The sequence below is a fragment of the Pseudorca crassidens genome, chromosome 6, assembly GCF_039906515.1.
Source record: "Pseudorca crassidens isolate mPseCra1 chromosome 6, mPseCra1.hap1, whole genome shotgun sequence".
Lineage (NCBI taxonomy): Eukaryota > Metazoa > Chordata > Mammalia > Artiodactyla > Delphinidae > Pseudorca > Pseudorca crassidens.
Window position 1 is genome coordinate 43,589,090 of NC_090301.1, and position 27,171 is coordinate 43,616,260.

General features: G+C 35.6%; 1 protein-coding gene across 4 annotated transcripts in view; it reads right to left on the bottom strand.

The window, feature by feature from the left end:
• Positions 1-1,915: 1,915 nt before the first annotated feature.
• Positions 1,916-27,171, bottom strand: part of NAB1 (NGFI-A binding protein 1) — a 44,720-nt gene continuing 19,464 nt past the window's right edge. For 3 of the 4 annotated variants that reach the window (XM_067741183.1, XM_067741184.1, XM_067741185.1), the window contains 6 exons: positions 24,442-24,575; positions 21,985-22,036; positions 10,564-10,653; positions 8,217-8,379; positions 5,999-6,115; positions 1,916-4,441 (listed from right to left, as the gene is read on the bottom strand). In XM_067741183.1, coding sequence (XP_067597284.1) covers positions 4,353-4,441; positions 5,999-6,115; positions 8,217-8,379; positions 10,564-10,653; positions 21,985-22,036; positions 24,442-24,575 — 645 coding nt within the window. In that variant the 3' untranslated portion in view covers positions 1,916-4,352. The remainder of the gene's footprint in view (positions 4,442-5,998; positions 6,116-8,216; positions 8,380-10,563; positions 10,654-21,984; positions 22,037-24,441; positions 24,576-27,171) is intronic. The other variant, XM_067741182.1, reaches the window with a different exon arrangement.

Here is a 27,171-nt window from a genome sequence, read left to right on the forward strand (position 1 = left end):
GTATACATATAGCTGATTCACTTTGCTGTGCAGTAGAAACTAACACAACGTTGTAAAGCAACTATAATAAAAATTTTTAAATAAATAAACTTATGGATAGAAAAAGATTTATGTTGAACTTAAAAAGTTAAACACAGTAAGTTTTTGGATTCTAACTTTATCAGTTGATTGTGAACTTACAAAATAAATTTCTGATTAGCTCTACATAAAAAATTTAAAACACCAGGGAGGTGTTTTTTTCCTTTTTAAAAAAATTTCATATGTCAGTAGAAACAAAGGCCAGAGAAGAGGTTTTAAAGCTTTAACTACTGCATACTCAGAAAGTAAGAAAAACACTGGCATTTAGCTTTTGATCACTCCTATGTAAAATAAGAATCATAGAGTCACTAAAGAAACAGTCAACAGGAAGGATTTTTGAGATTAAACATATTTACAATAAAAACAAATTTCTGGACATTGGATCATTCTTTTATTAACTTTGGAGGCCCACTTGAGAATCTCATTTATGAGAACACCCACAGATAACAAATAAATAAGCCTGTATTCCCTGAAATGCCACCCATGCACACAGCTGGGCCATAAGTTGGTTTTTAGTTAAATAGCAGCTACCATATTTGGTCTTATGCTTCAAGCTGTTACAAACACAACACGTTTGCTCAATTCTAACTTCAGCTTTTTACTAACTGAATTCATTTCCTATAAGAGACAGACCTCCTAGTTTCATTAAGTTAATGGCTTGTTGATTTTCTTTTGAAGACTCAGTGCAGTATTAAGTGAAGTCACCAGCAAAATGGGTACTGTGTCAGTAATACTTAAAACATTTGAGTAGCCAAGTGAGCAGACCATGTGTTAGGAAATTCCTTGCATGCTTATTTAGGTTTCAAGTCTTTCAATACCATCAACTATAATTGTAAAGGCACACTAGGTGCTCATAATCACCAAATCTTAAAGCTTTTACCCAAGTGGTTTTACTAATTAAGGACAGGAAAAAGCACTTTTTTCCCCCTGCCTTCTGACAGGTTCAACGGGACTGTCAAAAGAATGATTATTCATGGCAAGCGTTATTTTCAAGCATTCAGCTTAATAATTTTTTAAAAAGTGACCTCAAGTTGAAATGTACTACCATTATGACTTTATAAGCACACCCCATCTCTTTCTGTTAACTATTCCAGTCCTGGCTGATCTCGAGTCTCACTCACTAAATGTGCTTTCTTTCACCTGTAAAGTATCTACTACCATGATACCTATTGAACACAGAATGCAGTTAAATGTCAGTTCCTTATTCATCCCTCTGTAACACACTGAAATTTGGATTTTATCTGAGTGGTAATAGTTCCCATTCAACTAGGTATTGGGTTCCCAAAGGGCAAAGACCATGTCTTATATTTCTTCTGTGGCCTCCACCCTCACCTGAGTGTGTGGCTCAGCACTATTTTTGAAGCTGAGCCATCAGCTCAGTGAGTGTGTAGCTTCAGCACTATTTTTGCACTTTGTTGCAAAGCTTCTGCTAATTCTCTACCACAGGTTAGTTGAATTTCATATAATTAGCCCTTAATACTGAGACCAAATCACATTAAGACTTTGCAAATATTAGCATATCATGAATGTTAAATCCTAATGTTCCCCCTTTTATTTATTAATTTAGTTGGTTAGACATGGTGGGTAGTTTTCAAAATGTCTTTGTAACATTCTCTTAAGTGAGAACAAAATAAACCAAATTCTCTCTCTGACAGACCAGAGTACCTGTCTGCCAAATAACTTTATAAAAATGAAGGTAGCTGACAATAATATTTAGTCTTAAGGTATAATAAGCCCCTGGCCCCTAACACTCAAGCCCAGACCAAATGAGAGAGGGGAGACAGGTAGGCTAATACTACTGTGAGGAGTGCTATGCAGAAAGCTCTATAAACAGAGATACGTGGGGCACACAAAGTCTTTATTGCCACAGGAAGCAACTGCACTCATCCCACGTCACCAACAGCTTTAATAGTCACAGAAACGCAGACTTCACGTAATAAAGTACAAAACAGACTTGGGGAGAAATGGTCCCTTGGACTATATTGGTTGTAATACTGAGGTAACCAATTGACCTTGTTCAGTGAAAATACCTCTAACACAATGAAAAAAAATCAACTAGTTATAACATCCAATTCATATATACAATTCAAATAAAAATATATATTATTTGCTTCAATGTATAGCAAGTTTAATACATTAGTGTTTACAAAATAAAAACTGTATTCTACTGAAATTTTTCTTGTGCTTCCCCCTTATCACTAAGCATGAAAGACCAGAAAAGTATGATACTTAAGGAAACTTATTTATGGATTTAAAGATGCAGTTTGTGCGGTCATGAAAGACAGATAAATATTAGTTGTAAGATTACCACATCTTTAAAAATTTTTCCTTATTAAAATCTACAAACTTGAACCATAAGACACAATTAAAAAAAACCCACAGAATTTCTCAAAATAGATTAGAATACAGGAAACGTTTCATGAAACTACTGAGATACTAACCAGTTCTATGGCTAATATTAAAAACTGAACAATCTATGTAAATCGTATTCATACTATTTCTATGCACAGTGAACAATACAATCACAATAATCAACCTCAAGCTAGCAACAAAGTTGCAAAGTCCATAAAAAGCTTCTTCAGTGGGCAAAACACTATGGTACAATTAAAACATTTAGGAAGGAAAAAAAGCCTTTTAATAGTATAAAAGTTGTTTACTGGTGTTTCTACTGTAAAGCTATTCTACAAATCAAAATGAAAAAGGAATTATATATGTGACAGTGATCAGAGACTACAGTGCAGACATTTCATCTAACATTTGGCTGATGAATTTTAGTATAATAGATTATAACTTAATATTTTTTACATAGTTATGACCTAGAGCAGAACCGAAAACAACACAAAAAACACATATTCCAAGTCAATACACTCTTCTCAGCAATATCTGGGTTTAGATGAATCTGGAGGAAGTAGGTAAAGCTGTCAAACATCTTCTCTTAAACCAACAGAAAAAATGTAAATTGGTAGAAGTAGTATTTGTTTTTCACTATGGATTCCAATGTGAAATTCTAGTAAGTATGCAAGTATGTTATTAACATTTAAGCACACCCTCATATATAGGCATACAACCCATTAATTAAATAGGGGGAATTAAAACAGATTTTCAAGTTAAAATGAGTTTTAAGAAAAAACTGCATTCATAAATCTGAAAAGTATACGAAAATGAAATTGTAAAATAAATAATATGTGTCAACTAAACCTCCATAGAAATATGCCTGCAAATGTGGATGCACTGATTGTCTAAACTTGTGATGGTCTGCATGGGAAGACATTCCCCAGGGAGAGCCATCTAGCTTCTGGGACTCTGGTGCGTAGAGAAGAATTTCTGGATATAAAACAGTACTTACTCTACTATATATTATAGCCTTTGTTAACAGTCACCATCCTTATCACATTTAGGGTTAACTTACTATGTCTTAATCTATATAACACATTCTGAAATAATAATTTTAAGTCAAGGCTTTTACACATCTGTCCACTTGTTTCTAGTTCTCTGTCCAACTAATAGCTTCCTATTTTTGTTATACCTTAAGTAGCTATCATAAAATGCAACCTGGGTCAACTAGGTAAGAGAGGTTTTTCTACTCTATTGCTCATTTTTTTGACCTTACTCCAGTATTTATTAACTATGTGTCTAATTAAGCCAGTAAAAATGACATATGACTACTATGAAATGACACATTTCCTATTAAACAAAATCAGTTTTATCAGATATTAAATCTACAACATTTTCCTGACTTAAATTGAGTATTTGCTTTCCATTTTTCCAAAGTCATTACAACTTTGCCAATAACTACATCACTTAAACTTTCTTTTTTATGACTGCAAAGATTCTAAACTCTGACATACAATATTTACGCAAAACACACTTAAAGTAGACAATGAAATTTCAAGTAAGATAAACTGTATCCACACCTATTGGCCCAAACAGGTCTCAACATCTAGATTTTACTTCTATAAATTATACAAATACATTGTACATTCTTAAATAATTAATGCTTACAATATTAATTTGTAAGCCTTTCCACATAAAATGACTTACAGAGGAATGTGGATCAGTATTTCTGTTACAGATTGTAACACTCTCTTAATTTTCTTTTGTGGCTGTAGTTTTGTCTTCCTGGTTTCCACAGATTACTGTATCAGTCCTTAAGCTTTGGCTATGAAATCTGTTTGTGCTGAATGAGGCAACATTGGTTATTAAGGCTTATTTCTATGATGGAGCATTATCCTTAAATCTGATGCCATTTCCAGAGAACAGTGGGAGAATCATAGCTATCTTGAATCTTCAGGCTCTGTTTTGATGACTTTCTTTTCTAAAGTAAAAGCTGAGTGAGGGTAGTCTTTTAAAATCCCCAGGCTCTCTGTATAAAAAGAGAAACACAAAATGTATTGATATTTTAAATCAATGGATACAAAAAAACAAACTTAAAAACAAACCCCCAAACTCCAAAGCAGGCAGTATCAATTATTCATGACTCTGCAATTCCATATAAAATTTTTATGTTTACAGAGTTGAGGTTAAGAGTTCGGATTCTGGATTTATATTCCATTTCTGCCAATTACTAGCTGTATACATCTCTGGGCAAGTTACACACCTCTCTGAGCCTTAGTGTCTTCATCTATAAAATGGGGATAGTATCTACACAGGGTGATATGAGACTTAAATCATAAAATGTATATAAAGCACACAGCATATAGAACCTACTGATTTTTATTTAATGCTTGGTCCAAAGTGATACATAAAATATATAAAATAAAACTGGTCACTCGTATACAACAAAGTTATTGTCTAAAATATTTACTATCAATGAAGACATGAGGCAGAAAAACAACTTCTATGTTTAAACATGGAACTATTTTTAAAAGTTTCTCTAGCCGTGAAACCTTAAGGTGGGAGAAATAGGGATAAAAGAATGAAGATTCTATTTTCACAGGACTCATTCCTTGGAGTTACATGAATAATTATTTCAACCTCAAACAAATACTACAGAATGCCAATAAAATGTAATATTTACATGAAGTACTAATACTGGGGGATACACACACACACACACACACACACACACACTTTAAAAAGGATTCTAGAAAAGTAACCAACATTAATAGCTTATCTGAAATTAGGCAGTTCACTTCATGAATTTCCCTCTCTATACAGAAATTCAGCATAAGAAGAAGAATAAAAATAGTAGCTACTATTTACTGAGTTCCTATCAGCCAGGCAATGCCTATAGGCTATCTTGTTTAATCCTCATAACTATTCTATGAGGCAGAAATTATTTCTATTTTACAGATGAAACAACTGACTTCAAGTAACTCCTAAAGTTATTTTAGCTCAAAGATTGGATGATACCAGATTCTTTCAAATGGTGTTGGTGTCTAATACTTTAAGTCTGTATAACTCACTTTACTTGGATAAAAACATGAAAACACCAAACTATAATAAGGAACAGCTTGTCCTTTTATGGAGCTCAGTTTACTTCTGAAATACAAATATCATCCCCCAAATGCAGCTGCATGAAAAGTTTAGATTTTGGTACACAAGGTTTTCTTAGCAGGACAGCAAACATATAGTCCATCAATTTCATATTATGAAAGGCTGGAAAAGGGAATTACATAACTGAAACCAGCCATTTATTATCTGGTTCAGAATTGTGTATAAAGTCACCATTCATGTAATAGCTAATCAAAATAATCTCAATCTTCAAGAGCTTTTCCCTGTCAGTCCTTTGGAATATCATGTTCTCAAAAAGACTGGCTATTAATATAGCAATCTGTTACTTCCAAGGGGAGAAAACGGACTAGTAACATCATTAGTAATGACCCTTTTTTAAGGAGGGCGACAGTGGAAGTTAGGAGATTAGAATGGAAAGATGCTTTATTCAAATATTACTCCCTCTAAGCACATCCCACATTCTCACCTGATGAGTGGGACTTCGCCTCACTGGAGTAATGTCTACTCAGCTCCCCATCCACCACAAAATGATGGAGTTGTCTGTTCTGTAAATTAGGCATTCGGAGGTTCAAAGGTCTTTCGCCTAATGAAAAGAAAAAAAAGCAATATGAGTAATTAAAGACGCATCATGGTTTTTCTTAAAAATAAGTTTTCACAAATCGCCTGAACACTCCTTAGGAAATAAGTAAGGAAAGTCGACAGGCACTGGAAGAATTTAAATAGCTGGAGAAATATCTAAAATAATAGTTTAGGAGGAAAATGGCAACTCATGCTAGTCTCAAGATCTACCGTTCTGCCAGGACATTTTGAAGACCTAATCACAAACTAAAGAAAAGACTGAGATTTCCAGTATGCACCCCAGCTCTGGCAGATAATGCATCACCTCTGTGGGGCATTTTCTTACTAGTGCAACCATTTTACCAGGCAGGTCACTAACCACATAACAACAAATACTACAGAGACAGAGATGGCTTCAAGCCAGTTCCCCATTACCAGAACAACAACAACAACAAAACCTACGACAAATCCATGAAAAAATATAATTAGAACAGATATGGTAAAAAAGGTTTCATATGCCAAATCATACTCTATCATAAACCTAAATCCATCATACTTAGCAAATTGTTGCCCTACACTGGATTATCCTGGGGTCACAAATTAGAGTCATCAAATCTTTCATTAACCTTTGCATCTTAACTCCAGTCTTTTTTTAAAAAAATTAACTAATTAATTAATTAATTTTTGGCTGTGTTGGGTCTTCGTTGTTGCGCGCAGGCTTTCTTTAGTTGTGGCGAGCAGGGGCTACTCTTCAGTGCAGTGCGCGGGCTTCTCGTGGTGGCTTCTCTTGTTGCAGAGCACAGGCTCCAGGCACAAGGGCCTCAGTAGTTGTGGCTCGTAGGCTCTAGAGCCCAGGCTCAGCAGTTGTGGCGCACGGGCTTAGTTGCTCCACGGCATGTGGGATCTTCCCGGACCAGGGCTCGAACCCATGTCCCCTGCACTGGCAGGCGGATTCTTAACCACTGCGCCACCAGGGAAGTCCCTTAACTCCAGTCTTAACTGTCAAGGATGACTGGAGAAGTTAAACAAGACTTCTACTAAAAAGTTTCTGTAATATTTTAAAAAGGAAGAACGTTCTTTGCCAGTACTCTGATCTGTTGATGTGTAATGTTTTACTCTATAGTTAAAGAATGCGGGTTAAGATGGTATTCTTACTTAGAAAGAAAATTATTTTTTTGACGACAGTAACCACTCTCTGAAAAAAGTATAATAATACATAAACAAAAAGTCCTACAAAATTGTTCTTCTTCAAACACTATCACTATTTGAAACTAGAGGATCTAGTTCTATACCTATATGCTATACATCTCCCTCCACTCAAGTGCAAGCTCCAAGGGAGCAGGGAGCTTTATCTTATTCACTGCTGCATTTTCAGTGCCTAGAAGTGTGCCTGGCACATAGGAGATACTAAAAAAATATTTGTTGAATGAGTGAATGACAATGACTTGGGATTTTCTTCACATGTGGATACAAAAAAAATGAAATAATTTTTAAAATGATAAAAATGCTCATGAATCAAAACTTTCTACACCTGTGTTTAAGAGAACAATTTCCAAAGTATACACCACACAAAATATTTTCATAGGGACTACAGGCCAATGTGAAGCCTGAAAGAAGACAAAATTTCTACAAGTCTCTCCATTCTTATATTGTCTCTTCAAATCTCTGTACTCTGTCATAGTACTTTAGAAGCAGTCACCACATTCTCTTAGGAACCAAATGTTATAAATTTCAGACAAATCTGTTTATGAAGCCTAAAAAAATCCAAAGTTTTAATCTTTTAAAAAATGATAAACATCTCCCATGGAATCCATTTCTTCAGGAAAAATGATCTGTACTGTTTACATCTCCCATTCCCATCCACCCTCTACAAAATATATGTCAATCACATGTGCCAGCTATTATTTAGGGATAATAAGGTTAAAAAAAAAACTCTACAAGTTATATTTGCAGGAAGAATTCTTTCCTTTTTATAAAAAGGGACAATTTAAAAATTAATTTTGATAGAGAACCTATAAAATAATCTCCATAAAATATCAAGTTTTAAAAAACCAGCCATTTTTTGTTTCCCTTTGAAGTGCACAGAGTAGCTGGCTCTAAAGGTGTGGGTCACTCTAAAGATGTACCTTGTCCATCAGTGTTATCAGAAGTCAAGCCATTAGGGCTGTGCTCTTCTGAGCTTTGCCTGTAAAGTCCTGCACACAGTCTTCTTTCAGCATGCTGCAGTCTGTCATAGCCAGCTTGGGTGCAAAGGAACTCCATCTGCTTTGCCATCACCTTTTCAGGCTGCTAGTAAGTAAAGTGAAAATAAAGTAACTAAAACATTCTAGATTTTTTAATGGTTTAAAGATGCCAATTTCAGACTGCAGCAAATATATTTAGTAGTCATTAAAATTAGTTCATACTTCATGTGGTATACACGTTCCATAAATATGCACTGATGTCTATATCATCATGTTAAAACACAGAATGTTAGATTTTGTACGAAAGGAAAAAAGCTTTCTGCTCAATTCTGTAAAGAGAATTCCATTCTAGCTCAAAAGCAAAATAACCTTAGCTTTGTTTTCTAAGATACCAAGTCCTTTTAAAGATTTTTTAAAAAAGGAACCTCAGAGCAACAGCAACATCTGTTACAAACTGCTTCTAAAACACAGGGCGAAGTCTTGGCATTTTTATTTTAGGATCTGGCACTACACAAACTCTGATATGATGACAGTATATTTGGGGGAGAAAAGGTGTAAAACGGCTGTCTAGAAGAACAAGACAAACACACCTCCCTCTAAAATTAAGCAATGCAAATTATGCAGAAAAACATCAGTGCCAACGAGGATCTTCACCTTCATCATGGAATGAAACTGCAGTATTTTCCAACCCATCATAAAAAGACATGTTTTAAAGTACACAATTAGTTGGCTGACATATAAATTTATCTCTGCATGTGTTCTCTAAGTCCCTTCTCTATGCACTGCTCTAAATTACCTATGTGTGATAATACCTATGACAGTCAAAGCAGTGATATTCTGCCAAGGAGGTAATAGTCAAAATACACAGATAGGAATCACTGCCATGCTATATAGAAGAGCAATACAAGGCATCTACTATATAAAGTTATATATATGTTACAAACAATCCTGATTCACAGTAGTAAAAATCAATAGGTGAAATATATTAACTCATAGAATAGGATGAAAGCTTATACTATTATTCTGAATCAAATAAACGAATGGATAAAGAAGATGTGACACATATATACAATGGAATATTACTCAGCCATAAAAAGAAACGAAATTGAGTTATTTGTAGTGAGGTGGATGGACCTAGAGTCTGTCATACAGAGTGAAGTCAGAAAGAGAAAAACAAATACCGTATGCTAACACATATATATGGAATCTAAAAAAAAAAAAAAAAAAGGTTTTGAAGAACCTAGGGGCAGGACAGGAATAAAGACGCAGACGTAGAGAATGGACTTGAGGATACGGGGAGGGGAAAGGTAAGCTGGGACAAAGTGAGAGAGTGGCACAGACATATATACACTACCAAATGTAAAACCGATAGCTAGTGGGAAGCAGCCGCATAGCACAGGGAGTTCAGCTCGGTGCTTTGTGACCACCTAGACGGTTGGGATAGGGAGGGTTGGAGGGAGACGCAAGAGGGAGGAGATATGGGGATATATGTATATGTATAGCTGATTCACTTTGTTATAAAGCAGAAACTAACACACCATTGTAAAGCAATTATACTCCAATACAGATGTTAAAAATAAATAAATAAACGAGATCAAAAGGAACCATAACTTCAATTCATTTAAATTTGTAACTAATTAATTAATAAAATTTCAATAAGATTTCTGAGGGGGAAATGTATTTTTCATCCTCTTAACATGAAAACACAAAACTTGGCACTACTAAATCTGACCAAAAGCAGTCACTAGTGAGAAGATCAACAGGAATAAAACTTACAGTACTTTCTAAAAGGCAAAAATGACTTTTTAAAATGTTAATTTCTACGTACACGATCAAATAACTTAGCAGCAAAAGCACCTGAAGCTATATATTAATTTTGCATTATACATGAATTGAAATGATTCAACAATAGTTACAATGTTGACTATTAATATATTATTGAGAACTAGAACTATTTTATCTCAGAGTTGTATTACACACATAATCAACATGGCTGTTTTCCTGGTATCAAGTTGCTTCTTTCTTAAGTAGAGAATCTGTATTAATTCCTACAAAACTTCAAAGAATAAATAAGTAGCAGATGTCGGGTTTTGCTCACAAAGCAAACTAAACCTAGCTGATGCTGCTATCTCACTGATACAGCTGTGGATCAGGTGACATTGTAAAAACAACCAGAAATAAATTCAGTCTTTGGATGAAAGTGAATTTAAAACTGAAGCTAGTCGAAGCAGCCATTTATTTTTTAACCTACAGATGCTGTTATGAAATAGTAACTGGTGGTTGACGTTACCTGTGAACTAAGAGCAGCGAGTTCCTCACTCTTAGCTTTAGCCTGCTGGAAGAGTGTCTGCACAGAGTCCTGGAAATCTGGAAACCCATCCTGTGGGTCAAAGAATATGTCCTTTTTACTTTAAAATAACCATATTATCAAAAACTCAGAAAATGAAGTAAAGAAATCCACCTTAATCCTATTACCTGAATAATCATGATTAAGATTTTAATGTACAATACTTGATTTCAGTCTCTCAAGGTACAATTACCTTATTTCTACAGTTGTAACCTCAATAAAAACATAAATGAAAAAGATTAAAAGTTTATACATCCACAGTGTTTTACACTGGAACATAGATTTTATGATCATTGATAATAATGATTATATAACATTTCATCTGGTGGTTTGACAGTTTAATCACTATCTTCATATTGGACATTTAGATTATTCGCCTTATTTTTGGTTTTATGAAAAACACTGCAAAAATATTTTCATGGAGACAGCATTTTCCATAGTTTAGATGATCTAATACAATAGGTTCCCAGAAGTAGAATTAGTACAAAGGGATGAATATTTTTATGTCCTTTACATATGTTACTCAAGGGCCTTTATTGCTTTATTGTATCATAAGCAATATATGACAGTTTTCCTTGCCAGTACTGGGTGTTGTTTTCTTAATTGTAGCCAATTTATACTTTTGTTTTGATAATCAAAAAATTTTTTAGGGCTTCCCTGGTGGCGCAGTGGTTGAGAGTCTGCCTGCCGATGCAGGGGACACGGGTTCGTGCCCCTGTCCGGGAAGATCCCACATGCCGCGGAGCGGCTGGGCCCGTGAGCCATGGCCGCTGAGCCTGCGCGACCGGAGCCTGTTGCTCCGCGACAGGAGAGGCCACAACAGTGAGAGGCCCGCGTACCGCCAAAAAAAAAGTTTTAATTTTGTATACTATAGTTGTATATTACTTATATTTTACTTTGTGACTTCTTCTATTACTATACTATTCAAAAAGACATTCTCCTTTAGAGATTTGAGAAGTACTCAAATCTACCCTCTAGTTTTCTAAAGCTTTATTTTATTGCTTCTTTTGTTTTTAAAATTTAACTCTCTATCCCATCTGGAATTTATTTTGTTATATGTAATGTGGTAAAAATCCAAAGTAAATTCCCAACCTGAATTTCTGCAGAATTCTTCCATGCTGACTTGTGATTTCTCCTTTACCAGTTCAAAGGACAGGTGATAGGGCTTTGGAATTAGAAAGACCTGCACTTGTGTTCCGATTCCACCACCACTTACTAGCTACATGACACTGGATGAGTAACTTAACCTTTCTGAACTTCAGTTCCTTCATATGAATAATAAGGATAAGAGAACCTATCTATTAGGGTTGTTGTGAGATAAAGTAAATGAGATATTGCCTTTAGCATACAATTACTGCTGAGTATCAGTGTGTATTCTTATATATTCTTATTTATATGTATTCTTATATTAAATAGTACATTCTTATATTAAACATAAGTATATTCTTTTTTTTTTTTTTTGCGGTACACAGGCCTCTCACTGCCGTGGCCTGTCCCGCTGTGGAGCACAGGCTCCAGATGCGCAGCCTCAGCGGCCATGGCTCACGGGCACAGCCGCTCCACGGCATGTGGGATCTTCCCGGACCGGGGCACGAACCCATGTCCCCTGCATTAGCAGGCGGACTCTCAACCACCGTGCCACCAGCGAAGCCCCTAAGTATATTCTTATATTAAGTAGAGTGTACTTGGGGCACTGTACTCCTGCACAACACTGCAACTTAAATTATTTCCGTTTTATACCATACACACACACACACACACACACGCACGCGAATACGTTTACTAATTTTATCAAGGTTTTTTTTGGCCTGTTTAGTGCTCCACCTGAAATTTATAACTACAAACATCATGACAGCATGGTTTTACTAACTTTACTGAAAACTACTCAAGGAACCCTCAAAGACATTGTCATTAACTTCCAAAACGTTTCTCTCCTTGTTTGATAAAGCTGTATATTTGTAGCAAAGGGTGAATAATGAAAAACTGAAGTTGTTATATAATAACAGAGCAGAAAAAGTTGTAATAATAACAAAATATGTACCTTATTTGAAATATGAAACACTGGTTCAAAGATTTTCCCCATTGGGGTGTTTTCAAAAAATTATTTCTCCACTGCAAATCTCATGTTTTCAAATACTTCATCTACCAAAGTTCATTTCCTAGGTAATAATTAATTTCCCATTTTTTAAAATCCAAAGACATGAAATAAAATAATTAGAATCAAGAACAAATAAATTTAACATCTTGAAATAGTCTTATGTAGCTCCATGGTGGGTTATACAATCAGCCTTTTTAAATTATTAAAAATAGCCACCTTTCTAGGCCCCTACAAGACCAATGTATAGAGGAATGTATAGAATATAATCATTAACTGAGCTAGAATGAATTTTATACAAGTATATATACTTGAAATCTAAATGAAAAGTTCACTTTTCTTAGTCATTCCATTTTTCTCCTAAGAATTTATTTAGGCCTAAAAATCCAGCTTTATCTTTAACAAACTCTCCTTTAATTTAAGTTCTGAAGTTCAGTGAGGTAAGCTAGTAGGAGATTTAGAAAACAACATCAGTAAGAGGAGCTATCATTTTTCAGGTGCCTACAATGAACCAGTTCCTGACTATGTTCTGTAATTTACTTATATTGTCTCATTTAATCCTCACACAAACAACCCTGGGTTTCCCTCATTTTACAGCTACAGAGATTAGCTTCAAAGCCTATGCTAAAATCACAAAATCCCTGAGTTGCCACCTTTATGAGACTCACAACAGTAAGTAGAGGCATTTCTTTTATTTCCTTTACTTTAGAAGACAGATCCAAAAAAATATTGCTGTGATTTATGTCTAGGAGTGTTCTGCCTGTGTTTTCTTCTAGGAATTTTATAGTATCTGGTCTTACATTTAGGTCTTTAATCCATTTTGAGCTTATTGTTGTATATGGTGTTAGAGAATGTTCTGATTTCATTCTTTTACATGTAGTTGTCCAGTTTTCCCAGCACCACTTACTGAAGAGACTGTCTTTCTCCACTGTATTGTCTTGCCTCCTTTCTCGTAAATTAATTGGCCATAACTGTGTGGGTTTATTTCTGGGTTCTCTATCCTATTCCATTGATCTGTGTGTCTGTTTTTGTGCCAATACCATACTGTTTTGATTACTGCAGCTTTGTAGTATAGAACTATCATATGACCCAGCACTTCCACTCCTGCTTATATATTCGAAAGAAACAAAAACACTAATTCAAAAAGATACATGCACCCCAATGTTAATAGCAGCATTATTTACAATTGCCAAGATATAGAAGCAACCTAAGTGTCTACCAACAGATGAATGGATAAAGAAGATGTGGTATATATATATACAATGGAATATTACTCAGCCATTAAAAAAGAATGAAATTTTACCATTTCCAGCAACATGGATGGATGTGGAGAGCATTATGCTAAGTAAGTCAGACAGAGAAAGACAAATACTGTGTATCACTTATATGTGGAATCTAAGAAAATATAACAAACTAGTGAATATAACAAAAAAGAAGCAGATTCATAGATATAGAGAACAAATTAGTGGTTACCAGTTGGTGGGGGCATAATATAGGGGTGGGGAGTAAAGGTACAAACTCTCAGGTATAAGACAGACTCAAGGATGTATTGTAAAACACGGGGATATAGCCAATATTTTATAATAACTCTAAATGGAAAGCAACCTTTAAAAACTGTATAAAAAATAATTTTTAAATAAATTAAAAAAAATTCTTTAAGAAAATTTTTAAAAATGCGGATAACCACAGTACCCAGCTAACTTCACAACAATTTTAAAGAAGCAAAAAAATCGTGAAAAACACTCAGGACAATGCGTGGCATGCAGAAATTAACCCAATAAATGTTTGTTACTGATACTTATTAAGTTAACCCAAAAAGCCACCAGATTTAATCAGAGTAAAACAATAGCATGCTGTGATATTACTATATCTCTGTGATACAGGGGGAATAAGATAAATTTTAGAAATATTTACATAATATAGATATCTTAGAGAATGAGCTAGGCATTTAACACTAAAACCACCAAGAGAATATTGACTATATTGGTGGGGAACTATTTTAGTGACAAAACAATGGAAATCTAGAAACACTTGTTTATTCACTCAATCTTGTTTGCCTAACAGGTTCTATCCTCTGAACTCAGTGATGGGGATACAATGACTCCTGCCTTCCTGACAAATACAGTGTAGAAAGGGAAATGGACAAAGAGATCCAGAGCACAGGGGAGTCACTGTGTCAGGGAAGGCTTCCCAGAGGGCATGATGTCTTGGCTGAGACTTGAAAGAAAAGAGATCTCTAGGGAAAGAGAGCAGCTTTATATAAAGGCATAGAGGCAAAAAGAACAAGATACCCTTGAGAAACTGGAAAATACTTAATACGGTAATATAGGTAACACAGGGAATACACTAAGAGGGAGTGGTCTGAGAAGCTGGAAACCCAGGGCCAAATTCTATGAGGCCTTGTAAGTCATGTTAAGAATTTTAGATTTTATCCTAAATGCAAACAGAAGTCCTTGAAGGTCTAGGGAAAAGACTAATCAGATCTGCATTAGAAAACCCAATCAGAATGAGATGGGGATAATGTACTGGGGGAGGGGGGTCCAGGATAGTGGTTAGAGGGCTGTAGTGAAGACAGAGACTAGTGGCCTAGTCCCACACAATGGCAGATGCAACAGAGAAACACATGAATTCCTGAGATATGGCTTAAGCAACTGGGAGTTTGGTGATAACATTCACTAGAATCAGAAACTCAAGACCAGGAGGTTTGAGGAGAGAGCAGAAAGTTGATGAATTTCGTTGGGGACATATTGAGTCTGATCTGCTGCTGGTGAGACCTCCGGTAGGCAGATGCACTGACTCTGGAACCTGGGGTAAGGTCAGGGCTGGAGAGTTCCAGCCCATCAGGCCCTGAGTGGAGTGAGCCCAGGCCAGAACCCCCAGGAGCTCGAATATCTCAATATTATCTTTGATGGAGCTTGCAGAAGGAGAAAGGAGTGATCTAATCTTCTCATGTTAGGAACCAGAAGTGTAATCTCAGGCAAGAAAGTTAACCTCATTATTTCCAGTGTTCCCAGTTTTTAAATGGAGATTAAAACATAGCTTAACTGCCCAATGGAGATTTGTGGGGATTAAATAAAGTAATGCAAATAATAAAGCTTGAAAAAGTATACACTGCTATACAAATATATGGCGGCACCATTATTAGGATTATTAACCATGAGAATATTGAAAAGCCGGAAGGGGGAACTTCAAGCTCTACATGCGAAAGTTTTTAGAAAATGGACACTGCTCCATCATTAATAAAGAGAAATACAAGCATGCAATAAGAAATAAATAACAACAAATAACACAGATCAGTGGTCTCTCCGCAACTGGGAACATTACTATTCCGATTTTCTCTCAATCTTTGACAGTTCATCGTGGATGGGAAGACTACTGGACTAAGTAGCTATCACTTCATGACATATAAAGTAGGTTTGTACCCCAAAATATATGACTTAGAAATAAAAGTGAGAACATTCCCAAGAAAATGGTCTCTTTCACATTATGTTTGCTACAAGACTCTTTTGATATGTCTCTGAAGCTTTTTTCCCAGGAACCAGCTGTACCATGCTATGAGCAATTTATCTTCTTGTCATATTCTTGGCTGCTGCCATTAATCACAGTGTTCCCTTACGAGACTCTGAGTCTAAGCACTGAGAAAATAAAAGATATAGGGTGGGATGCTGTTCATGACCTAATTAATTACTCTCATCGCATTGGTCTCCACCCCCATTCCTCCTCATCCTTTCCACCAAACACTATCAAGTTGCTTTAAAACCACTGCTTAGCTATCTTTAAAACAACTTGTTCCAACAGATGTTCTCGGCCTCACACGTGCATTTTCCCTTTCTCTACTCACACTTTCTATATGAATAGCAGATTGTAATGCTTCTGTTTTTCTGATCCAGAGGGGAAGAGTCTACATCAAATTAGACCAGATTTCTTTTCAACAAGCTTAGTAACAGCGTAGGTGGGTATTCTGACCCTCTTCCCTCCCCCTTCCTCACTCTGCCACCCTCAACCCACTGGAACTGCTAGCAGATGTTTCCTCTAAGTCTTTCTTTTTCAAGCCCCGATTCTCTGACTTTCTGGTCTCTATTAACAAACTTCATTTCTTTCATCCAGTTATCTCTGATTGCTTTGCACTCCCAGCCCACACAGGATGAAGAATGCTGTCACCTCTCATCTCTTTACCTAGTCTCCAGCAATTTCAGTGAACGAAGAAAACTGACAGACGAGAAATGAACAGTAACCGTCCATTTAGTCAGCTACCATCGCCAGGGCTGAGACTGGTTGTTTTACACACCCTTCCTCTCTTCTAATACTTATTATACTGGAGGCAATGACAGGGTTTATTCATAGGAGATGTTCTTGATGAAAAAGAAAAAATATCAACTGAATCCATTTATAACTAATTTTAAAAAAACTGAGAGGAAGACAAGAGAGCCAGGGACTTTGGCTCTTGATTTTTCATCTCCTTTAGTAGTCAAGCCATCTTAAATATGTTCTGTCACAGGTAGAGTATAAATAAGTCAAACTAATTTTTCTTGATTTACTGTTTATCTTCCCAACAAACTGTTTTGCTTCATTGTAAAAAATAAGTATGTCAAATGGTGATATCTTATATTTAAATACATTTTGTCACTTATATTGTTAAATTTTCTACTCAAAATGTATAATCGTTGGGCTTCCCTGGTGGCGCAGTGGTTGAGAGTCTGCCTGCCAATGCAGGGGACACGGGTTCGTGCCCCGGTCCGGGAAGATCCCACATGCCGAGGAGCGGCTGGGCCCGTGAGTCATGGCCGCTGAGCCTGCGCGTCTGGAGCCTGTGCTCCGCAACGGGAGAGGCCACAACAGTGAGAGCCCGCGTACCGCAAAAAAAAAAAAAAAAAGTATAATTGTTAAACTTCCTTGCATTAGAAAATAACTGTGATTCTTTCCCCCTTCTTCAAAGACTACCAATCCTGTGCACACTTTGCCCTTCTTACCATACTAGCAGGAGGAAAGGTATAATCTGGAGCGTTTTTCACACCTAAGATGCTCTGTGAATGCTCATTAGCACCCAGGAGAGTGGTATTGCTTTGCAGTTTAGAAGTCAGACCTAGATTTGAAGCCCTGGCTCTGCCACTGCAATGTAGAAAGTTGGGCAGGTTACCAAGCCCTTTCTGAGTCTCTCCTTGGCTGTAAATGGAAATCATAAAGCCTCCATATAGAGTAGACAAGGTCTGTGATAATTACAAATGCCTAGCATGGACAGGCATACAACAGGTTCAATAAAAACAGTTATTTCAAAAAAAAAAAAACCAGTTATTTCTACAACTGACCCACAGCTGGATTTGAGGCCTCTGATCAAAAAGAAAAGAATAAGCATAATCCATTTGCAGTTTAGCTGAAAGCAGATTCACACAGAAGGTTGTATTCCAGGTGGACAAGCCATTCATCTAGCCTCAGTAGCCCCAAACCTCACGTACTGACATAAAGGGCTAAAGAGGCTTTCCTTAGAGGCTGCATTCCAAATGACAGGCTACCCTAATAAGGCCTCCCAAAGTTAGCAGGCTTTTTCCTCTGTGACTATCTCATATATTCTAGGAACTATAAAGTTCAAAATCTCTATGTCTTTTAATGTCTTACATGCCCTGTAGGAAGGAGCACTATTCAAGGACAAGAGATTATCCTGAGTACTTCACAACATATATACTGATATTAAACAACGACAACAATGACAATCAAATAAATAGTTAACTATCCTTAGGGCAGGAACAACCTACTATATAATAAGAAGAGAAAAATATGACAAGGATTTTAAAATTTCATTCCACCCAACCCTTCACAAACATCAGGAAAATACATCATTTAGCAATAAGTAAACAACTACTGAGCTTGAACAAAGCACTAATTTTTTTTAGTGTATACTCATGCACTGAAAACGGCATACAAGAAAACGTTTCTCTTTCCTTTACACGTCTCTTTTGAGTTATTTCTATTTCATCTACTGGACATGACATTTCTTTTTGTTCTCTGATCTTAAAAATGATCTGTTTAAGATTGAAAAAACTTAGCAACTTGGCATGTATGCTCATTGGTTGCTGTCAAGGATTTTGGAAAAATAAAGATGAAAAGGAAGAGAAAAAAGGACTCATTAATTTGAGCCTAGTAATTAGGAATCTTATACTGCTTTACAATGGGTTAAGTTTATTTTTATATTACTTTTTCTTAATAGAGAGTTAATAAGCTAAGAATCACAAAACAATCAAATAAGACAAACAGTATGTTCAAAGAATTCTAAAATCTTTGTAGGTTTACTTATGACTGTCTTTTGTGTCAGCCACATATTCTGGACAAACTGGTCTCATTGTTCTCTAAACACACAGAGTATTTTCTTACCTCTGTGTCTTTGCCCATGCTAGTCTTTCTTTGCAACTCCCCTCCGCCCTCCACCCCACATCCCTACCTTCTGAAATCCTATCCTTCTTTTAAAACCCAGCTCAGATGGTATCTCCTCAATAAAGCCTCCTCTAATCTCTCCTCATGCCAGAAATTCTCCTCCTCCCCAGTAGACACACAGAAGGCAGACATAAATAAAGCACTAACGCTTGGTGAAAAATCTTCTTAGGGGAGTAGTAACCCTATACGACCCATACTAACTACCTCAGTATCAGCTTCCACAACCAAATGAACAGCTCCAGTATCTCGAATTTGACTTAGAGTATACCACAAGGGAATTTAGACAGCATTTATGCCAATATTGTGTATTTTGCAAAGGATTACACAATACACTATATACATGTGTAGGTATACACACATGTATAACACACACATTTTGCAGATATTGATGCTCTGCAAAACACAAACTTTTTAAAAAACTAAGCAAAAACAAGACAAAATTAAAACAAACCAACAAAAGTAAACTACTGTCCTAAATTCAAAGCTAAAGTCCGCTATTCATTTCTGGGAAACAAAATCAAGAGTTTAGTATAAGAACATTTACAGACACCTGGGGTTGATTAGTCACTTGTCTATTTAGGAAAGGTTAGAATTGTTATTCACAGAAAAAGAAAACACTGATTATCTTAATTCTAAATCTGCAACTGTTCAAATGGCTTTGTGATGTCTATTAAAGTAACAAACTAATCATATAGAACTATAATTCAGTTATCTCTAGTGGAATATAAAGGACTAGAAGGGTCACATCTAATGCTATAACCTAACATTGTGAGCTCCTAAAAAGAAACTCACAACACTGTAACTGGATACAAGAAACAACTTGTTTACATTTCAGATCAGGGCCATTGAGAGGGTCAGAAAGACTTATCAACACAGCCTAACAAGAAAACACTATAGCTCCAAGAGTCCATGAGATTCATGATTTCAAACTTCAATGTTCACTAGTGACCTCTGAAGCTAGACAAACCAGGGCTTAAATGTGAGAACAGCTTGAGTCATGATGACATGGAGAGCCAATGGTGAGAAAGAGAGGCGAACGTAATTTCTAACCTAGTAGCTGCCTGCCTTTACTGGACATTGGGTAGGTTTTGTACCTTCTTTCCTCTAAATCCTCCAATGGCACATGCCTTTTAGCAGTTTCTTTGTTTATCCAATTTCCCTTTCAGTGGTAGAGTCACTAACAGCTATATCCACAGGGATACTCTCTTACTTATTATCTTGAGATGCAACAGGAGAAAACTATTTCACTAGTTAGCTCTTTCAATGGCCTTAGATCATTTCAATAAATTTTCTGAGTGGTATCTGAGGCTAACCCATCTTAAACATTATTCCAGAGCTAACAGTGAGATAGATTACAAATATAAGCACAATTTTTAAAAAGGTGCTCGTTTTGGACAACATTTTTCTCTTCTTTGAGAACCACTGCTTGGGGCTAAAGCTTTCAGAAGTCAAAGATGTTTACCCATGGCCATTCATCATTTCACCTAACAGATTTTATTCAGTTCTATTAAGTGCAAGGCACTATTATAAACTAAGTAAAAGTAGTAGATAGACAGATAAGAGCTCTATTGTCATCTAATGGGGCAGACCAATAATAAATTGAAAATAAATATATAATAGTTTCAGAAACTGGTAAGTGCTATGAAAACAAAACAAGCCAGGACAAAGAGCCTTAATGTGATGTTGGGGTAACAGTGCCTCTTTAGAAAGGGAAGCAGGGAAGTCAGAGAAAACTCTTTGCTATGAGCTGAAGCCATGTGAAGATCTACAGAAAGATCTACAGCGGAGGAACAAACAGAGAGGGCTGAGGCACAAATGAGTTTGACGTGTTCCAGGAACAGAAAGTCGGTCAGTGGAGCTGGGACACAGTAAGAATGGGGAAGTGTGGTAGCAGATGGGGTTAGATGCAAGCCAGAGTCAGATCATGCAGGGTCTTAGATGCCTCAGGAAAAAGCGTAGATTTTATTCTAGGCACAGTAGAAAGCCACTGGAAAGACTGAAGCAAGAAAAGGGATTTATGTTTTTAAAAGATTAACTCTGGCTTTGGTATAAATGAAAGATTATTACATACAAACAGATGCTACTAACAAATTACTAGTAAGAATAATTTGATGATGGAAATTTAGGGTAGTTAAACATAGCTTGTTTTCTTTAACTTGAAATTAAATAATGAATGGCTAAGAGCACCGACCGCTATCCCCCACCCAAGAAAAAAAGGAAGGAGTTTCCTGACTTCAAATTTCTGCTCTGTTGCAGACTGGCCTTTAAAAAAGTATTCAATCCAAATTAAGGAGCAGTCATTCTGAAACCAGTTCTGACAGCCCTAAGAAAAACACATTTTTCTTGCTCAACTCACCTTACGACTCGCAGGTCTGAAATCAGGACTGCCTCAACCATGATCCCCTAAAAGAGGCTTTTAATTACAGTAAAGTCCCCATAACTTGCAGCTACTAAATTGTCACTTCTCTCAGATATTTAATATAAAGAAATTAAACCTTAGCTCCTCTCAGTCTATTTGATAAGATGACTAATGATGTAAATAAAATTATAAAAGGAATAGTTTAACCAGTAAAGAGTTTTAAATCTGTAAGAAACATCTATTTACAAATCAACCTTTGATAAACTGACTGGACATCATGCTTATCATTGTTGTTTCCTTCTAAGAACTTTCTGAGTATCTTAGTTCAAATTACTATAGATACTTCAAAGCAACCAAATTCTATATAATTTTTAAGATTCTACAATTCACATTTTCTCACTAGTTGATGGGACCATTCTTTTTTTTTAGTTTGAACTAGTAAGCAAACATTATTAGCATAAGAAAATATAATACATAATCATACCTCCACTTTAATTCTCTTCGGGGATAATTCATCTCTTTCTCCACATTTTGATCTGAGGGGAATGGGGGAGAGAGAAAAACTTGAGAAGGTAACAAATTTTTTCTAAAGGCACCTCAATCTATAAGCTTCCACCAAAACATATAACCCTGGAGCCCTGCCACCAGAAATAAGACTTCATAATGAACATTAAAATAGTGAAAAAGAGACTTTTTATCATTTCTAAATTAACGTTGGGGAAATAGGCAGACACAGTTATATTACACATTTTAAAATTATTGCACACTACCTAAGAATGCCTCACACAGAAAGTACTCAATAAGTATTAATGAGTACCACATAATGAAAAAGGAAAAAAATCAAGGAGGACTGTATTCCATGACACCCTTCATGGATCAGTATAATTTAGGATAAAATGAAAAAAAATGGCCATTTAAGACAAATGCTTAAGGCTACATGAGATTAAAATGCATTTTGTCTATCAGAACTATAAATGCATTTTCCCTGGACCTAGGGATCCCTCTGCTGGGAATCTCTCCCACAGAAGCACCTACATATACATGAAATATAACTGCCAATTAAACGATGGCAAGTCATAAATTTTAAGTTATACCTCAACTTGAAAGATGTTAAAATGTGGAAAAATACACCTCAGAATCAACAAAATATGATATGTATGATGTTATTTACTGTGGTATTACTTATAACGGCAAAAGACTAGAAACAACTCAAGTATCCATCAACAGGGGACTAGTTAAATGAATCATGGTATATCCACACAAGGCAGTATCATGCAGCTGTATAAAATAATGAGGAAGATGTATATGTACTAATATAGCAAGATCTCCAAGACACGTTAAACTAAAAGCAAAATACAGAATAATATAGACACATGCTACTTATTGTTTTTTCAAAAAAAGGTATAAGTGAGAAAACATATTTATATTTATTTACATGTGCATAAACAAACACTAGAAGGATGAAAAAGAAATTAATAAAAACTACCTACAATGAGAAGAGGAACAGAGTAAAAAGAGACAGAAATGAGAGTGCAACTTTTTTGCATTAGCTTTATACATAGTTTTGGCTTATAAATAATGTAAAAGTCTTGTGTATTTTAAAATGATTTAACTTTAAAAACATATAAATGTAAATAAACACTACAAAAAATAACTAAAAGTTGTTGAAAGCAGTCGCCTCTGGGTCGTAGTATTCAGAAAGAAGGGGGATGGAGCAGGGGAATTGCTGAGTTTCGTGATAAGCCTTGTGTACTATGTGACTTCATAAATCATGTACATGTACTACTTTGATTAAAGAAAATTATTTAAGTAAAGCAGTCAGAAAGAAAATATTGTATAATACGGTGAAGAAAACAAAGTCACAAAAATCAGCTCTTGATCACTCAACTCAAAAAGAATCTTGTAAATAATCCTATACTATTGCTGTGTATTCTTATCCTGTTCATTTATTTTGCATAATTTTACTTGTTCCCAGTTTGTAAGTATATGGGCTCTTGAGATAGGACAGACAACAAAGCTGCTGTGAGCTGGGGAAAATAATGGTGATGACAGCAAGTGCCTGTATCAGTGGTTTTCAAACTTGAATATACACAAGAATCATAGGAGATGCTTGTGAATGTTTGGACTCTAAGGCTCCCTCCCCAGAAAATGTGATTTATTAGAGCTGGAAAGGGTGCTCAGGATGTGTTGTTTTTTTTTTTTAAACACACACTCAGTCACACTAATGCATCTCCTCCGAGAAGCAGTGGCAAGCACAACCAATGGTGCACTGGAAATCAGGGTCCATGTGGAATAAGTGAACAAAATCAAAATGGTCTGCTATCTATAGACAATGCTTAGGCTTCAAGTGAGGATAAGATGAAAAATAATAAGGTATGTTTACATTAAATTTTAAAATCACCACTGCTTTTCAACATGGGGTTTTTTATTTCAAACACATGTTCCATATTGCCCTTGCTAGTAACCTAGTATTTTCCAATTTTCCTTTAAATACTGGGCAATGGAGTCTTTTTATCTATTCAGCTAATCTCATTAGATCGCAGACACCTTGCAAAAGGAAACACGTTGCTTCCACAGAGAGTTCAACAAGTTCATGTAGTTGGTAGGGTATACAAATAGGTCTATAAATGATGACTAACTAAATCCCATCATCACACTCAAAACCAAAGAAAGCATCTGTGTGAGAGAAGAATGTCGAGAACCACACCAAACCAATGCTATAGTCCTAGGGAACTATCTTTCAAAAGACAATAAAAGAGGATTCAACAAATCAATGAAAACCACTTCAGCAATAATGTTTTGAACTTCACTGTTTAATCTTATAGAACTATAATCACACTTCAACTTTTTCAGATATGCTTATATTCTATCAACGGATGGTGTTTCAAGCTCTACTTCTAACAAACAATGCAAAAATACTGCCAATTAGTTAAACACTTACTTGGTGGTTCTGTAAGTATATTTATAGGTGACTTCTCGAGAAATCTGCCTAGCCAGGGCAAAAAGTTCATCTCTTCTTGTCAGTAGAGCGTTATCCTTCACACAAAGCTGAGCAGCCGCTTCATTAACAGTGAGCTGCATGTTCAAAACAAAGTTTCGAAAATTATAAACATTTTTATTTCATCAATACAGAAAATGTTTCACTTAAGAATATAAGAAGTCACATCATTATATAATGAAATCATAATTTACGAAAATCAGGTTAGCCTTCACTCCTAATTAGTCCTACTGCCTAACTTCAGAAGCAAATCAAGTTATCTACATCTCTCAGAACTTGAACTAATCAAAATAGTCATCTTGGTTTTATTTATTTATATGCTTTATTTATTTTTGTTTAAGTAGGAGAGTTTATAGAAAATAAGCAAAATAAAAAGTTAAAAAATGTTCTGCATCTTATTTTGCTTATGAGAAACCAAGGGATATGATTTTATGATATGCTGATAATATTTCCTTAACTACAAGTGAGTATACATGGTCTTACAGATTTTTTTTTTTTTTTTTTTTTTTGCGGTACACAGGCCTCTCACTGTTGTGGCCTCTCTCGTTGCGTAGCACAGGCTCCGGACGTACAGGCTCTGCGGCCATGGCTCACGGGCCCAGCCGCTCCGCGGCATGTGGGATCTTCCCGGACCGGGGCACGAACCCATGTCCCCTGCATCGGCAGGCGGACTCTCAACCACTGCGCCACCAGGGAAGCCCCAGATATTTTTTTTAAGGTGAACTGACATGAAAATTCTTAGGAAGAAATAAAAAATGATTTTAGTTAAGTATTTATAAAATCAGTAAAAGATAGCATTATCACAAATGAGGGTTATAATGGAAAATCAAGGTCTTGGAGTCACTAAATCTGTAAGATTCATCTAATTCAACTCTTTCATCTAAGTGCTAAATATTGCCAATATAGAGTTGCTAGTTGACCAAACACCTGTACTAAAATTTAAAATATCAAAGGTTATCCTAAACTGAAAATTTATAATTTGTTTACTAGACTACAAAATATTTTTCACATAATTTTGTCAACTTAAATAGATGTAAGTAAGGAACTGCCAAGAGGTATATCAGGCTTTTTTAAAAAGCAAGAAACATACTCATTCCAGGCATGCCTGACGGCAAACTGATGGGATGTGATGGCAGAGAGACCTAGGATGAGTCTTGCTCCGTCACTTACCAGCTGTGTGATTTTGGACATGTAAAAACTTCTCAGAGCCTCAGTTTTCTCAGAGGCAAAATGGGATAATATCACTACCTCCAAGGACTGTAACAAGAAGTAAGTGAGAAGACAGCTGGCACAAAGTTGTTGTTAGTATTAGTTCTCGTTTTCCTTTGACAAAGAATCAGGCATTTACCTTTCTCCCTACCCAGTTATCCCACTTTATTCACAGTTTTTCTTATTTAAAAATTTTGAAAATACAGAGAAGCAAAAGAAAATGAATGCAGCATGCAGTCCTTCCATCCAGAATGACTATTAATATTTTAATGCATATTATTCCAATATTTCTCTGTGTACATATATACATGTGAATGTAGATGTGTAACTTCCTTTCCTTCACTTACGTATGCTGCATTTTTTACTTTTTCATATATTAAGGCAGAGACTTGGCTTGTTTACAACAGTATCTGGCATGGTTAGTAAGCTTAATAAACACTGATTGACTGATGAATGAATTTAAATATCCTGTACAATGTAATTTTTACTACCTAGACATATAATATTACATTGTAGAAAATAGCAATATATTATTTAAATCAACCTCACTCTGGACATTACCCTCATTTTTCATGTACTACAAAGAAAGCTGCAAAGAGCATTCTTTGTGCATCTTTACACACATATTCAGTTATTTACCTGGAATAAATTAGTACAAAGAGACTTCTTGGTCACAGAATATACTAAATTTTAAGAGATTTACATATTTCATCAAATTACTCTCCAAAAAAATTGTTTCAAATCTTAATGCTACCAACAATTATATGAAGAGTTCATTTCCCAGAATCTTGACCAACACTGGCTGTTATCTAAAAGCTTTACCAATCTGATGTATTTTCAGTGACTTTTGGTTATAATTTGCATTTCTTTGGCTATAACACTGAAATTTTTATGTTTTTGACTTATTTTAAAATCTGCTTGCTCATGGTAGCTGCCTGTTTCTTCTATTGCACTATTTTGTTTCTTAGGGACTTACGGAATTCGTTATGTATGAAGAGCATTAACTCTTCATATGTAGTGGTTTTGTTTTTTTATTTTTTCATAGTTTGTCATTAGCCCTATAGTTTTGTCTTGAGTGCTATGCACAGAAGCTCCCTTCTTACCCTAATACATATAAATGTTCTCCTATAATTTAGTCTAATGGTTTTATTTTTTTCCACATATTTACTCCATCTAGAATGTGTTATGGTATGCAGTATATGGTATGATATAGGTATCTAATATCCTCCTCCCCAGATTTCCAACTGTAGGTTACACTGGCTTATTCTCAAATACAGGCATACCTCATTTTATTGTGCTTCGCTTTATTGCACTTTGCAGATACTAATTTTTTACAAATTGAAGGTCCGTGGTGACCCTGTGTTATCAGATGATGGTTAGCATTTTTTAGCAATAAAGTATTTTTTAATTAAGGTATGTACATTTTTTTTAGACATAATGCTGCTGCACACAATACACTACAGT